The sequence below is a fragment of the Carlito syrichta genome, unplaced genomic scaffold, assembly GCF_000164805.1.
Source record: "Carlito syrichta isolate Samal-C Ts95f unplaced genomic scaffold, Tarsius_syrichta-2.0.1 Scaffold306534, whole genome shotgun sequence".
Classification (NCBI taxonomy): Eukaryota; Metazoa; Chordata; class Mammalia; order Primates; family Tarsiidae; genus Carlito; species Carlito syrichta.
Genome location: NW_007250630.1, coordinates 960,808 through 975,637, shown reverse-complemented (window position 1 = coordinate 975,637; position 14,830 = coordinate 960,808). Strand labels below are relative to the sequence as shown.

General features: G+C 34.1%; 1 protein-coding gene across 1 annotated transcript in view; it reads left to right on the top strand.

The window, feature by feature from the left end:
- Positions 1-14,830, top strand: part of AKAP6 (A-kinase anchoring protein 6) — a 295,731-nt gene that overhangs the window by 244,283 nt on the left and 36,618 nt on the right. Inside the window, exon 10 of the mRNA XM_008063076.2 lies at positions 2,891-3,106. Coding sequence (XP_008061267.1) covers positions 2,891-3,106 — 216 coding nt within the window. The remainder of the gene's footprint in view (positions 1-2,890; positions 3,107-14,830) is intronic.

The window sequence follows — 14,830 nt, the reverse complement described above, 5'->3', positions numbered from 1 at the left end:
TAACAATTTGCATACACTTCTGTTAGCACCTTCCTCTCTGTGTTATACTCAGTACTGTACTTATTTGTGTAGTTCACTTTCAATAGACTCTCAGCTCCTTGAGGAAGGAGAGAACTTGGTCCCTTTTGAAACCTCTATTCCTGAAATAGTGCCTAGCATATGAAACATGTGGTACCCATTTGAGGAGGCTGGTGGGGTAGAGATGAGTTTATCTTATCTCTATGCCTTACTTAGAATACTTAGCTTGGATTTCTGTTTAAAAGTACATTTTCTCTGAAATGTAAGCCAAAAATAGTTATAATAATGATTTGCTCCCATGTAGTTATATTTAACATTTTTCTATGCATAGTTTATTATGGACATAATGTAAACTACTTATTCTAAGAAACATTGCCAACAGATCCACTGATTTTATTTAGTATGTGTTTGTGATTATAAATACATACGTATATTTTAATGGTTGTCATGGAAACCCATTTATGTAGAAGAATGTTCTTTTATCAATTATATCTCCTAAGTATAAAAAAAGTACTGAAAAATATGTTGGCTGTGTACAATTTTCAATTTCCCTCTCCTTTTTAGAGTAGTGTTATTTCCCAAGTGTACATGTAGGATGAATTATTAGTTCAGAAAGTAAACTAAGCCCTTTGGTTATATACAATTTAAAAAAGAAATGCAAGATTTTGTGAAAATCCAAAAATCAGATATTGACTATCAACAGTTATCGCTTTCTCAGTTTTTAAACCACTGTGTTCATCTTGACTGATTCACATTAAGATGGGGGATGGGAATCATTTGGAAACTTAAATACTAGATACATTCTAGATGTTTACAAAAAACATTATGGCCAATGACCTTCATGAAAATTTCCCTTTCCAACCTCAAGTGATTTTTAGGTCTTTGAAAATGCCTGCAAGGTGAATGAAGTCCATTTAGGGGTGCTTTGCAAATGTTACCTGATGTGGCCTGTGCTAACACTGTGCACACCTTTAGTGCCATCCATTGAAAATTTGGCTAAGAACTTTGGGACTTTTTGTTGTCTTGAGAAATGCAGTTACTATTCTAGCTAACTTCAAAGAGTGTTTTGCAAAATCCAGTTCTATGACACAGAAACATCTCTTGATTTTTCAATCCCTTCACTTTTAACAAACAAAACAGTAGCAAAAAACAAAATTCTCAATATTCATATTCATAAGACTCACATGGGCCAGCTTCATTTGGCCATAATATTGTCCTAAAGTGTTTAATATTGTGCTAAAAATCAGCAAGTATTAATATTAGGTGGGCTTCATAGTTTGACCTACCCAACAGATGTTCTAAGAGATCAAATTGAAGGGAAAGTGATTATGGGGATGAGGGGAGACAATCAGAGGAGGAGATGTAAAACAATGCCTGTTGCCTTAGTAGGCCCTCAAGTTTTATCCTTAAATATCTGGGAATTTCTCTTCATTCAGCGTTGAGCTAATGAATTGCATCAATGAAGAAATTTGTCAGATCTGGTACTTATATCAGGAGTTTTATAGGAAAGTAGTAATGAACTCTAGGAAAATAAATAAGGATAAATTCAGGAAACATAACTGAGATGGCTGCACTGTTCATAAATGGAATAATAAAATTCCTAGTCATATTTTGCCATAAATAGAGGTTTGGGAATTTGTCATTCACCTTATTTAAAATTCAGAAATATTAAAGGTACAGGGTTCTCTCATTACAGGAATAATAGAATTCCAGCTATTACTGACTTAGGGTCATTTAAATGGCTATAGCATGCATTATATCAATAAGTGGAACATCTGTATGAAATGTCCACCTGCTGATCTACTACCCCCACTCCATGCACATTTCAATGAACCGCACTTAATCATTTTAAGACTTCTTCTAATGAAGCCTTATCTAGATTAACATTTTAAGCACAAATACTTTTAGGCATTAAAATCCTCACACTAAATGAAATTGCATTGTCTTGTTTACCCTTGTTGATTAATAAGCAATCTGTTAACTGTTAGAATAGTCCAATTGTGGCAGTAGAGGGAGATTAGTAATTCAGTGATGTTTGTGGATATAATCATCATTTCTCCTGAAGGCTTTGAATTAGAATATCACTTACACACTATCCGTAGGCAAAGAAAGGATATAATATTTTTAGACATGTGTATCCACTATTTTGCTTGAATCATTCGGTTTAGGGTCACTGCAGCAATACAAATGTTTCTGGGGGCAAAATGCTATTTGGATGCATGCATGTCCTTCTTAAGTAGTGTGAATGTCTATTAAAATAAACACAGCAACCAGCAAATAGTGCAGTAATAATCCAGCATCTTAATTTTTGTTTTCAGAACATTATTGCTTTGTTAATTAAGTTTCGAAGGAGAAGTATTACTTATCTTTTTTTTTTTCAGATAATAGATTTTATATGTCAAAATACTTTGCAATGTTATTTAAATTTTTCTCAGCCAGTAGAAAATTGAACAAAAAAAGAATTCAATTTTTAAAAATTGCATTTCCTTTTCAAGGATATTTCTATCTTTTGGGTTTCCTTTGACCTTGTATCCAGGCATGTCAATCTGTTAGGCATTCATAGGACCCAAATGATTTGTTTCATTAGGTTAGAAATTGTTAACTACCTAGGTGTCAAGGAGGAGCCCTACATTTCAGTGATAAACCAGTGAGAAGGGGTAGAAGAGTGAGAGGCGGGTAAATTCTTTTGCACTAGTCAAGCATCTATAGGAGGTCTCCAATCTAAAGGAAACCTCAGGACCATTCTTCTTGTCCTCTTGTTCATGGTTGAGCATATCACTATAATTTGAAATTATGGTGGAAAAAGGTGTTCCATGTTTTAGGGAACACTGCCCGATAAACACCCATAGATCAGTCTTTCTCTGTGTTGCAGTCCCTCTGTCGCGAAATCAAGCAGCGACGTCGAGGAGTGGCCTCAATTCTGCGATTGTGCCAGCATCTTTTGGATGACCGGGAGACCTGCAATCTGAACGCAGACCACCAGCCCATGCAGCTGATCATTGTAAATCTTGAAAGAAGGTGGGAAGCCATTGTCATGCAAGCTGTCCAGTGGCAAACACGGCTACAAAAGAAGATGGGGAAAGAATCTGTGAGTGATGTTTTTTTAAGCATAATGGTCTCTCATTTTCTCAGACAAAAAAATAAGTCTTTCAGGGCTTAGAAAATGTGTCCAAAATGTTACCAAAAGTGATTTTGCTAACTAAAGGACTAGCTATCCACTAAATGAAACTCTATTTGTCATAACAGAGATTTATTTGCCTTACTAAAATGCATTTTAGTGTATCTCACTGTCTTTTTTAAAAATCGCATGGAGATTTGCTTAACCTTCCCAACCTAAGTCATTAATTGTTTCAATCATTCCTTCACCAACAAGATTCATTAATCATACAATGCTCCATGAATATTTTGCTAGAAAGTGGCTTAATTCTCTCAGAGCATATAGAGCAATCTGTATTCTCTGCTGATAACACAGTGAAATAAAGTGTATTATTTACCTTTCCCTTATACAATATGAATTAACACCATCTATTTGTACACCAATCCTCCATTGTTCCTGCTTAGAGCTTCTTCTGGTAGAGTAACATTGCTAAGAATTGGCAACTTTCCTCTTGGATTTTAATGCAGTATTCAAGGTGAGAGTAGTTGTTCCTTTTAAGGATTTTCCATATTGAGTACAGGCTTAAGCTGTTGCTAGATGAAGGAAATATATATGACTAGAAATTGTTTTATTATAATAAAGAATGCATACTTTTCTATAAAGCCTTCATATCCTTAGGGGAAATAATTTATTGATAAAAAGATTACACTCCTCAGCTGACTTTGAGGTCAATGTCTATTTGTTGAAGGCCCAACTCTTCATATTTGACTTACATAATGAAATACATATATGCACACATAGAATGGAAAGTTTTTCTTATATGTTTATATTAGTTCTATGGCTTTGGAAAGTTCAGGATTCAAATTTTAAAAATCAAGTGTAAAAATCTTCTCACTGAAAAACTGTTTTCACCTATGAATTTTAATTTTAACAAAGCTTTGATATTTGCTATCTGATGTATTTGGCATCAGGAACTGGGAACAGAAGGGACAATGAATCAGTAAGCCTTCTTATTCTTTTTGCATCTGTAGATATATTGAGTCTAGGGGGTGATTTTATCCTCAATAGTTCTGTCTAATTGTTTTGAGCTGAAGTTGTTAAATTTCCTAAGACTTCCAAGTTATTACTAGTAATCAGAGTCTACATAATTGGATGTCTTTTATTGAAATGACCTGTTTGTTGAGAAGCTATGTAACTGGCATTTTTTGCTTTTGTTGTTTGTTTATTTATTTGAGAATGTTTAGAAGGGCAGAAGAGATTATTATTATTATTTTCTATAATTTGAAGCCCATAAATGTAGTAGTAGCCATAAGATATATGCAAAAACAACTGCAGCCGGAAAAGTTCTGACATTTTGGAAGCATTCCGACTGCTTTGAGGGAGACGACATTGCTTTTCTTTAAGGATTTATTTAAAATCATTTGATCAGAGAAGCTACAAGATGTAGACGTTTTCATCCTACTTTTATGGCAAAGGCAAGCTTTATTGTTAAGAAACCCTGGCTGTTTCTTTGAGACTTAAGCTACTACATAGAAGTAGATATAAATTTCAGACAGAGAAAAGTATACCCTTTGGTTTAGGTTGACTGTTGAATGCCTAGGCTGTTTAGAACGGTGGAGGTAGCAAATGAAGTCCTCTGTGCTGGCAAAGATTGAAAATCACTGTCAGTAAAGGGAATGGAAGAGTAGAGAGTGAGCTAATACCAACAATACAGTGAACACAGGGTACATTATTCAGTGGAAATAGTTCTCTGCTTCTGATCTCTGTTGGTTGGGTGAAGAGTCCGAATTGCTTTGAAAGGCAGATTGAGTATTTCCCCAATGTGGGAGGTTGCCTTTGCAGAGAATCAGAAGCCCGTAAGTGGTCTGTTTGCTTGTTCATCATTATGTCCCGACTCCTGTTTCATCCTTCCTTGTGCATAGGAGCTTTCACTGCTATATCTCTAGGACTTGGGGAATACTGGCACATAGTAAGTGTTTGATAAATATTTGCTGAAGGAGTACGTGGTTTTATTTAATAAATTTGGTTTCATTCCAGCATTTGTTTAGAGTTACTGCATCTATATTAATTCTAAACTTGTACACATTTGCAAAATAGCTTTGAGTGTTATGTTTCTATAAGAATGCTAAGAAGATGACCTTTAACCTTTCTTGTCTAATATAGCCACCCCAGGCTTCCAGGCCTGTTTCTTCAACTTAAGGAGTCTGCCCTTCTCTGCATGGAGTCTGGGGAGGCCAAAGTGGCTAGGCAGAGTACCAAAGAGAAGAGGGCTGCAAGCAGGGACCTCCAGAGTTATGCAGAGGGATCCTCTCAAGCCTTCAGCAAAAGGAACTACCTCAAAAGATTAGAGGAAACCATTACTGGAGCTCACACAGACCTAAGAATAGTTTCCCTTTCCATCAGTCATAGTGGAAATACTTAATCATTCATAGCACATGTGATAGAGTACTAAGAACAAGTTTGCCTTAGTCGTGGGGCAAACATAGACTAAATTTTACTCTGGTCTTGTTCCAAAAGCAAGACCTGAAAGGGTCAAACTGTTTCAAAGTAATTTAACTGTATTCCAGGAAAAATCTCAAAAATATTTATAGGATTATTAATGCCCAGCATCCAGCAAAACAACATTTACAGTTTCCGGCATCCAAACAAAAGCTACCAGGTATGCAAAGATGTGGGAGAATTCAACTGATGAGGAGAAAAACACTAATCAATATAAACAGATCCAGAAATGACACAGAATATAGAATTAGTAGACAAAAACATTCAAAGTTTTCATACTGGTATTCCATAAGTTAATAAAGAGCTGGAAAAAATATTGAGCATATTAAGTAGAAACATTAAAGATATCTATCTATCTAAATCAAATTCTAGAGAGATAAACTATAATTACTGAAATGAAAACTATACTAGATGAGATTAACAGCCAATTATACATTACAGAAGAAATAATTTGTAAGCCTGAAAACATAGCTATAAAAACTGTCCAAAATGAAACAGAAAGAAAAAAAGACAAAACAAAGTAAAAACAGAGCATCAGTGAATTTTGAGATATCTTCAAGCAGCCTAATATGTATACAATTAGAATCCCTTTTTAAAAATGACAGAAAAGAGGGTGGAACTACTAATTTATGAAGAAATAGTACCAAAATTTCCAAATTTGATAAAAATGATAAACCCATGGATCCCCAAACCTGAACAAACCTCAAGCATAATAAACATGAGAAAAAACACATCATCAGTCATGATAATTAAATTTATTAAGATCACTGGTAAGAGAATATCTTGGACTCATTCAGAAGAAAAAGATACATTATGTATAGAATAACAAGAAGAAGTCGGGCTCCGTGGCTCAACCTGTAATCCCAGCACTTTAGGAGGCTGAGGTGAGTGGATTGCCTGAGCTCACGGGTTCGAGACCTGCCTGGACAACTTGGTGAGACCTCATCTCTACAATAAAATAAAAAATTAGCTGGGTGTGGTAGCACGCGCCTGTAGTTCCAGCTACTTGGAAGGCTGAGGAGGAAGGATCGCTGGAGTCCAGCAGGTTGAGGCTGTGGTGGCCGGGAGCGGCCGCTGCACTCCAGTCTGGGCGACAGAGTGAGACTCCAACTCAAAAAAAAAAAAAAAAAGAATAACAAGAAGAAAGGTATACCAATTTCTTGTCAGAAATAATGCTAGTGAAAAGACAGTGGAACAACTTCTTTAAGGTATTGGAAGAAAATAACCCAGAATTCTATATACAGAGAAAATATCATTCAAAAAGGAAGACAAAAATAGGTTTTAGATATTAAAAGCTGAAAATATTCATTACAAGTAGACCTGTACCACAAGAAACGTTAAGGAAAGTCTTTTAGCCAAAAGGAAAATGATATCAGATGAAAACCTGGATATGCACAAAGGAATGAAGAATACTGGAAATAATAACTATGTGGGTTAATGTGAAATTTTTTGTATTGCTTAAATCTATTTAGATGGTAATAGGCTGTTTAAATCAAGATAATAACAATATATTGTGAGATTTGTAACATATGTAGAAGTACAATATATGACAACAATATCGCAAAGGCCAGGAAATGAGAAATGAAACTATATATGGTTTTTATTCTATGTGAGGTAGTATAATACTATTTAAAGGTAAACTGTGATAAGATAAAATATATACTATAACCCTTTAAAATACAATAAAAGCTATAACTAGTAGGCCAATAAAGAGAATGAAATAGAGTCATTAAAAAAAAAATCCAGAAAAAGGGAGAGAAAAAAGAATTAAAAAACAGATGTAACAAATAAAAGAATAGCATGATGGAACATTTAAACCAACTGCATTAACCATCCTGTTTAATGGAAATGGACTAAAAACTCCAATTATAAAGGGCAATAATTATCAGACTGGGTTTAAAAACAAAAAAAGCAAGACTGAGCTATATGTTGCCTATAAGAAACCTAGTGCAAATATAAAGACATAATAGGTTAAAAGTAAAAAGATAGAAGAGTATATATTAAGCTAATGCTAATCAAAAGAGAGTTGGAGTGGCTATATTAATATTAGACAGAGAAGATATAAGCAAAGAATATTATAAGGTGTAAATAAGGACATTTCTTGATGTTAAAGGTGCTGATTAATCAAGAGGAAATACCATTACTAAATATGTGTGTTCTAAAACAGAGTTTATAAATACAGGAAGCAAAAACAGATATAACTGTGAAGACACCAAAAAACCAGACAATTTTGGACAATTTTGAGATGTTTTCTCAATAATTGGCAGGTTAGAAAATCAGCAAAAATATAAAACACTTGAATGATACCATAAATCAGCATGACCTAATTGGCATTTAAAACACTCTATCCAAGGCTTTTATCAAAAAACCAGTGAGACCAGGTCCCATGGCTCATGCTCTGTAATCCCACACTGGAGGCCAAGGTTGGAGGATTGCCTGAGCCCAGAAGCAACATATGGAGACCTTGTCTTCACAATAAATCAAAAAATTAGCCTGGCAGGGTGGTGTGTGCCTATGTTCCAGCTACTTGGAAGGCTGAGGTGGAAGGATAACTTGAGCTCAGCATGCTCATGATCATGCCACTGGAGCCCAGCCTCCAGCATGAGTTACACAGTGAGACCCCAACTAAAATAACAACAACAGCAACAACAACAAAGGATAACAAGTGTTGATGAGGTTGTGGAGAAAAGGGACAACGTATACTGTTTTGGGGAATGTAGATTGGTGCAGTCACTATGGAAAACAATCTGAAGGTTCATAAGGAAATTTAAAACAGAACTACCACATGACCTAAAATCTCTCTTTTGGGTATATACCCAAAGGAAATGAAATCATCTCATAAAGTTATCTGCACTCCCATGTTTATTTCAGCATTAATCATCATAGACTAGTTATGGAAACAACTGAAGTGTCCATTAGGTTAATGGAAAAAAAAATTAAAAAGTAGTAATATTAAACCTTGAAAAAAAGGAGGAGGTCCTGCCATTTGAAACAACATAAACAACAAAGATAAAAACAAAGAAAACTACTGGTTTATGTCCCTTATGAGTATAGATAAAAAGATTCTTAACAAAATTTTATCATATAAAATAAAAAATATATAAAATAGACACTACAGGAAAATGCATTATACTAATGCTGAAAAAATGTTTTTCAAAATCCAACATCCTTCCTGGTAAAAACTCTTAGAAAACTAAAAATAAATAGGAACTTCCTCAACTTAATCAATTAATCTATGGTTAACATCATACTTAATGATAAGACTGCTTCTCTTCTAGGATAAGAAACAAGGTAAGGTTGTACACTTTCACCATTTCTATCCATAATTGTATTGGAAGTTTTAGCTAGATCAAAGCAAGAAAAAAGAATTAAAGACACACCATTTGGAAATTAAGAAACAAAATTATCTTTACTCACAGACTTCATGATTGTCTATGTAGAAAATGCTACAGAATCTACATAAAGATTCTAGAACTAACAAGTGAATTTAACAGGGTTATGGTATACAAAATCAATATGCAGATATCAATTGCATTCTAGGTACCATTAATAAACAATCAGAAATTAAATTTTAAAAATGCCATTTATAATAGCGGCAAAATCATAAGCTGCTTAGAGATATATCTAACAAAATATAGAACAGCAATATACAAAAACCTATACAGTCTTGCTGAGAGAAATTAAATAATAACTAAATTAATAATGAACATACTGCGTTCATGGATCAGAGGACACAATATTATTTTTTCCATAGACAATGATCTTCTGAAAGAAGACACAATATTATTAAGCTATCAATTCTCTCCAAATGTATCTATATAGTCAATACAACCCCATTGAAAAATCCCAGGGATTTTTTTTTTTTTTTGGTAGAAACTTATAGACTGATTCTAAAATTTACTTGGAAATGCAAAGGACCTAAAATGGCCAAAACAATTTTGAGAAAAGTGAGTAAAATTGAAGGATTTACACCTTCTGATATCAAGACTTATAATAAGTATGGCATTAACATCAAAGTCAACAAATAGATCAATGGAACAGAATAGATATTTCAGAAATAAAGTTATACATAAATGGTCAACTGATTTTTGACAGAGGCACAAAGGCAATTCAATGAAGAAATGATAGTTTCAACAAATAATCCTGGAACAATTGAATATCTACATGTGCAGGTGTGAGATTGATCTGTATATTGTACCATATAAAAAAATGAAGTAAAAATGGATTATTGACCTAAATGTAAATAATTTTAGAAAAAAATCATCGGGTTAAATCTCTGTGACCATTGGAGCAATTACAAAGAGTAATGAGAAATCTTTTGGGAGTGGTAGATTTATTTATGATCTTGTTTGTAGTGATAATTTTGTATGTATATTCTTATATCAACACAAATACAATTTTACACTTAAGTATGTACAGTTTATTTTATGCAAATTATATCTCAGTTAAGCTGTTTTAAACACACGTGAGCATATTTCTAAATTTACTTAAGAATATTCAGAATTTTAATTACAAAAGAGCTGATAGATTACTCTGGAGCGTGGTAGTAAGTATCCTTGCCTCAGTGTAAGTAAATGAAAATGGGCCTTCCTTTTCTGAAGAACAAAACAATAGCAATAAGAGCTAACACATAAAACTCCATATGTATTAGGCACTGTTTCAAATGATTTACATATTAAGTCATGTAAAACTTTTAATAACCATACAATATATGTACTACTATTATACTTTTTTCAATTTAATTTTGGTATTTTTTTATTTATTTTTAAAATTTTTCGTTTTAAAGATATAGAGTACAATTCAGGGTGAGGGATGCAAATGTTCAATATACAGGTACTCTTGTTGATGAGGTGTACTCCCCCCTCCCCTGGTAGTTTCTCACTACTGCCAAACCCCACCCCCACCCCTGGCTGTTTCCCATTACTGTCAATCCCTTTCTTATAGTATTATGATAGTTGTTCAAGGTCTGCTTATGTGTGAGAACATGTGATACTCAATTATTTGTTTCTGTGATAGATCACTCAGTACTGTAGCCTCTAAGTCCATCCAAGTTGCTGCAAAGTTCATAATTTTGTCCTTCTTCATGGCTGTGTAATAGTCTATTGTGAATATGTACCACATTTTAAAAAATGGTTGGTTCCATGTTCTTACTATTGTGAATAATGTTGCAATAAACATGCATTGCAGGTCTTTTTCATAGAGTGATTTGAGTTCCTCCAGATATATTCCCCACAGGGGGATTCCTGGGTCATATTATACTCTATTTTACAGAACAAAAAAAAAAAATGAGGTAAAGAAAGTTTCAGCAACTTGCTGCGCTCAGTGGCTCATGCCTATAATCCTGTCACTTTGGGAGGCCAAGGCAGAGGATTGCTTAAGACAAGGAGTTTGAGACCAGCCTGGTCAACATAGTAAGATCCCCTGTCTACAAAAAGTAAAAAAATCAGCCTGGTGTGGTAGCATACCTGTAGTCCCAACTACTCCAGAGGCTGAGGTGGGAGGATCATTTGAACCTAGGAGTTCAAGGTTACGGTGAGTTATGATTGTGCCACCGCACTCCAGCCTTTGTGTCAGAAAAAGATCCTGTCTCTAAATTAATAAATAAATAAGCATTAAAAAAATAATAAAGTTTCAGTAACTTGTCCAAAGTTATCACCTAGAAATTCTGGCTCTAGAATCAGTGTTCTGCATCAATATCCTAAACTGCCTCTCTAAGATGAAGCCTTTAACAATAAGAATGATGCACATGAAGCCATCTTTAGGTCAAGTAAATATACAAGACTTTTATAAATACAAATTAAGCTAGTTAGATTTGGAAATTAGGTGATCCTACTTTTCTTTTCTTTTTTTCTTTTTTGAGTTGGAGTCTCACTCTTGTCCCCAGGCTGGAGTGCAATGACACGCTCATGGCCACTGCAGCCTTGACCTGCTGGGCTCAGGCGATCCTTCTGCCTCAGCCTTCCAAGTAGATGGAACCACAGATGCACACCACCATGCCCGGCTAGTTTTTGTGATTTATTGTAGAGACAAGGCTCACTAAATTGCCCAGACTGGTCTCGAACTCCTGGGCTCAGGCAATCCTCTTGCCTCAGCCTCCCAAAATGCTGGGGTTACAGGCTGAGTCACTACGCCCGGTCAGTGATTCTACTTTTCAGTATAACTTAGGAAAGTATGGCTCAAATGTCTTTGTATCACATGTAGTATATGAAGAAGTTTTAATTGTCAAAAATAAACTATATCTAAATGGGCTAGGAAAAGCAGTAATTTATTATGAAAGCCTTCAGGGAAAGGAGTAAACTAGTATTTTTCCTTTTAATGTACTAGAGCAAGTAGAGAAAAGAAGATTTGGGCTGCCGTGTGAATTAGTTAACCACTCATAGCCCATTGACAACTATTTGAGCATTTCCTCTAAGTACATGGGGCTTCTTAACAAATTCACACATTATTCTCAGAAACTCCTGACAGTCATGGAATTTGTAGTAAGAAGACCAGTTTTCTAGCAGTGTTTTGTATATAGTACAAATCATATTTCTCTTTTCAAATGCTACTGGACAGGTTCAACCTAATGTAGACCAGTTCCTTCAGGATAATTTACAAAATTGCAAACATGAGAGGGTATCATACATTTTGAGGAAAAATGTTTCTCAATTTTAGAAATGTTTCCATATAAAGCTTGTTTGTGTAATTTTCTAGCAAGGATTCCTCTAAAAGGCTAAATCAGAATTATCGATTACCAAGAGTGTGGGACCATTGTGTTATTTGCTAACAGTATTGAGCATATACTGTATCCTAGAGGTTTTGTTACCATTTTTTCATACATTGTCTTCTTTAATCTTCATAACAACTGCAGATGAAGAAGCTAAGCTTTTCAAAGATTAAGTAAATTATTCAAGGTTTTATAACTAGTAAGTGGAGGAAGATGTGGACCCAGGAATATCTGACTCCAGAACTTCAAACTCTTTTAACTTGTAAAGACTCTATTGATAAAATTTCTTGCCTTTTTTCTCCCTAAGACTACTTTGGTTGTTATCATATTTTGTGTTAATGTTTTATGTTATCATTTTTTATTGGAAACTGCCTGAAATTCCTTTTGAATTGAATACAAGAAGAATCATATAAACAATGATAGCCCAGTAATTCTTGTTAATATACTGTTTTCTATTAATTGGTCAGTCCTAAGGATTTTTACATGACATATTAAAGACCTGAAGGCTCAAGTTAGATTGTGTTTAGTTGGAGAAACCCATTTGGAAATAAATTCAATGCTTCCCTCCACTCTCATTCACTGGCTCTTTTTTTTTTTTTTTTTTCTTGCATGTCCTTCCAATGAAATTTGGCTCTTACATAAAGAGTTGGCTTCATCAGAAGAAACACTTGAATAGAATTAAGTATTATTTGGAAAGATTTCAAATCAAACAATGAGAAATAGCTGAATAAAAAAAAGTAAAGCTAGAGAGGGAAAATGTTTCTTTTGAATAATTAAAATAACGAGTTAAATTTTGAATTAAGAAAGTTTGAGCAATGAATAATAAATTAAAGTTTATATTTTTAACATGTACTTTTATGAATGAACGAATGTATTTATTATGTTTTGGATAAGGTTATGTGACCATTCAATGTTTTTTACTCAATGTATTTCTGAAAGTAATAGAATGAATTCTGTGTAAAACGCTCTTGAGTTTGCTGTTGATCGCTTTCTTGAATCCAAAGATAAAAATGAAGGGGGGGGGGAAATATATATATATTGTTGTCTCCCCAGGCCCATCCATTCAATGCTGGCCTTGAATGGATGGGCCTGGGGAGACAACAATGCATTAGAACAACCCTGTATGCAGATGGATTTTCCTACAAATGCCAATAGTGTCCCCATTGGGAAGCAGTTTATCCTCTAACCATTTTGGAGCACTATCACTTTCATGTCCTCTCATAATATACATCTGTAAACTACTCAGTACAGCTCTGCTTAGACCTGTTAGGGACCTAAACCTTTATCTGAGATTATCAGTAGCAAATACATTATGCTTACTTTTTAGAAAATGTTTTAAACAGAAGTAAGCTTGGTTCCTTTGAAATACCTTTATTCCAGTGGGTGTGCCTTTGAATTCTTAGTCAATTTAGGACTTTAAGTTTTTAATCTTCACACAAATATATATATATATATATATATTTTTTTTTTTTTCCCTTTCCTTTTGCCCTGACACTCCAGAGCTCTAGCATTGAAAACAGAAGCTTATGTCCAGAAAAACCTTGCACATTTATTGGCCTTGAAAGTATGCAACACATCTAGCCACATAATTGAAAATAAGAAGGCCACGATAAATGGGATGGCCCCAGGGTAAAACACCCAAGGGATTCAATTGGTGTCATTTTGCATCAATGTCCATGCATCATGGTAATTGAGGTAACATAACCAATTACCACATTTTAATTAGAGTTCTAAGAACTTGAGAAAATTTGCAATGATCAGACAGCTTACTTTAAAAAAAAGAAAAAGAAAGAATGAAAGAAAGGCAGGGAACCCCACACTTTTTCTGTCTTTCAATCTTATTATTTGGCGATAAGTTTTGAAAAGCCAAGTATTTTAAAGTGCTATTTTGTGACTAAGGTAAATAACTATCTTACTCTATTCTGAGTAATGATTTTAGAAATGTAGGTTAAAGAAATGATCTAGAATGTGAAGTTGGCTTATAATTTCATTACCCATCTAGGTGCTTCTCACCATTGTAACTTGGAGATTCATTCTAAGTTTTCAAGTCCATGTCTCAACACAGTGACATACTATTAGATGAAATATTTACCTGACTTTGGTTGCTGAACAAAAATAGATCTAGATTTCACCCCCCCTTCAAAAATATTAAAAGCAAAAAGAATTACTGCATTTCGAAAATAATTTTGACTTGTGGCAATTATTTTTATAAGGCTAGAGTTTAAGTGAAAAACCTCCCGTAAAATTTTAGTGCTGCTACATAATCAAGTAATTATGTAATTACTTGTACTTAATTACTTACAAGAGAGATTGTTGTTAAAAAAATCATTATACATGTCAAAAACAGTTCTCTTCTTCAGAGTATTTCTAGGCAAGCTTCAAATACTAAAAAGTTCCTTTAAGAATAAAAAATAATCTCCAATAAATCTATTTTTCTTTCACAAACTTAACATTTTTCTTCAAATATATGAAAGTATATCATACAGAGATCTGCCTGCCTACCCTCCTGT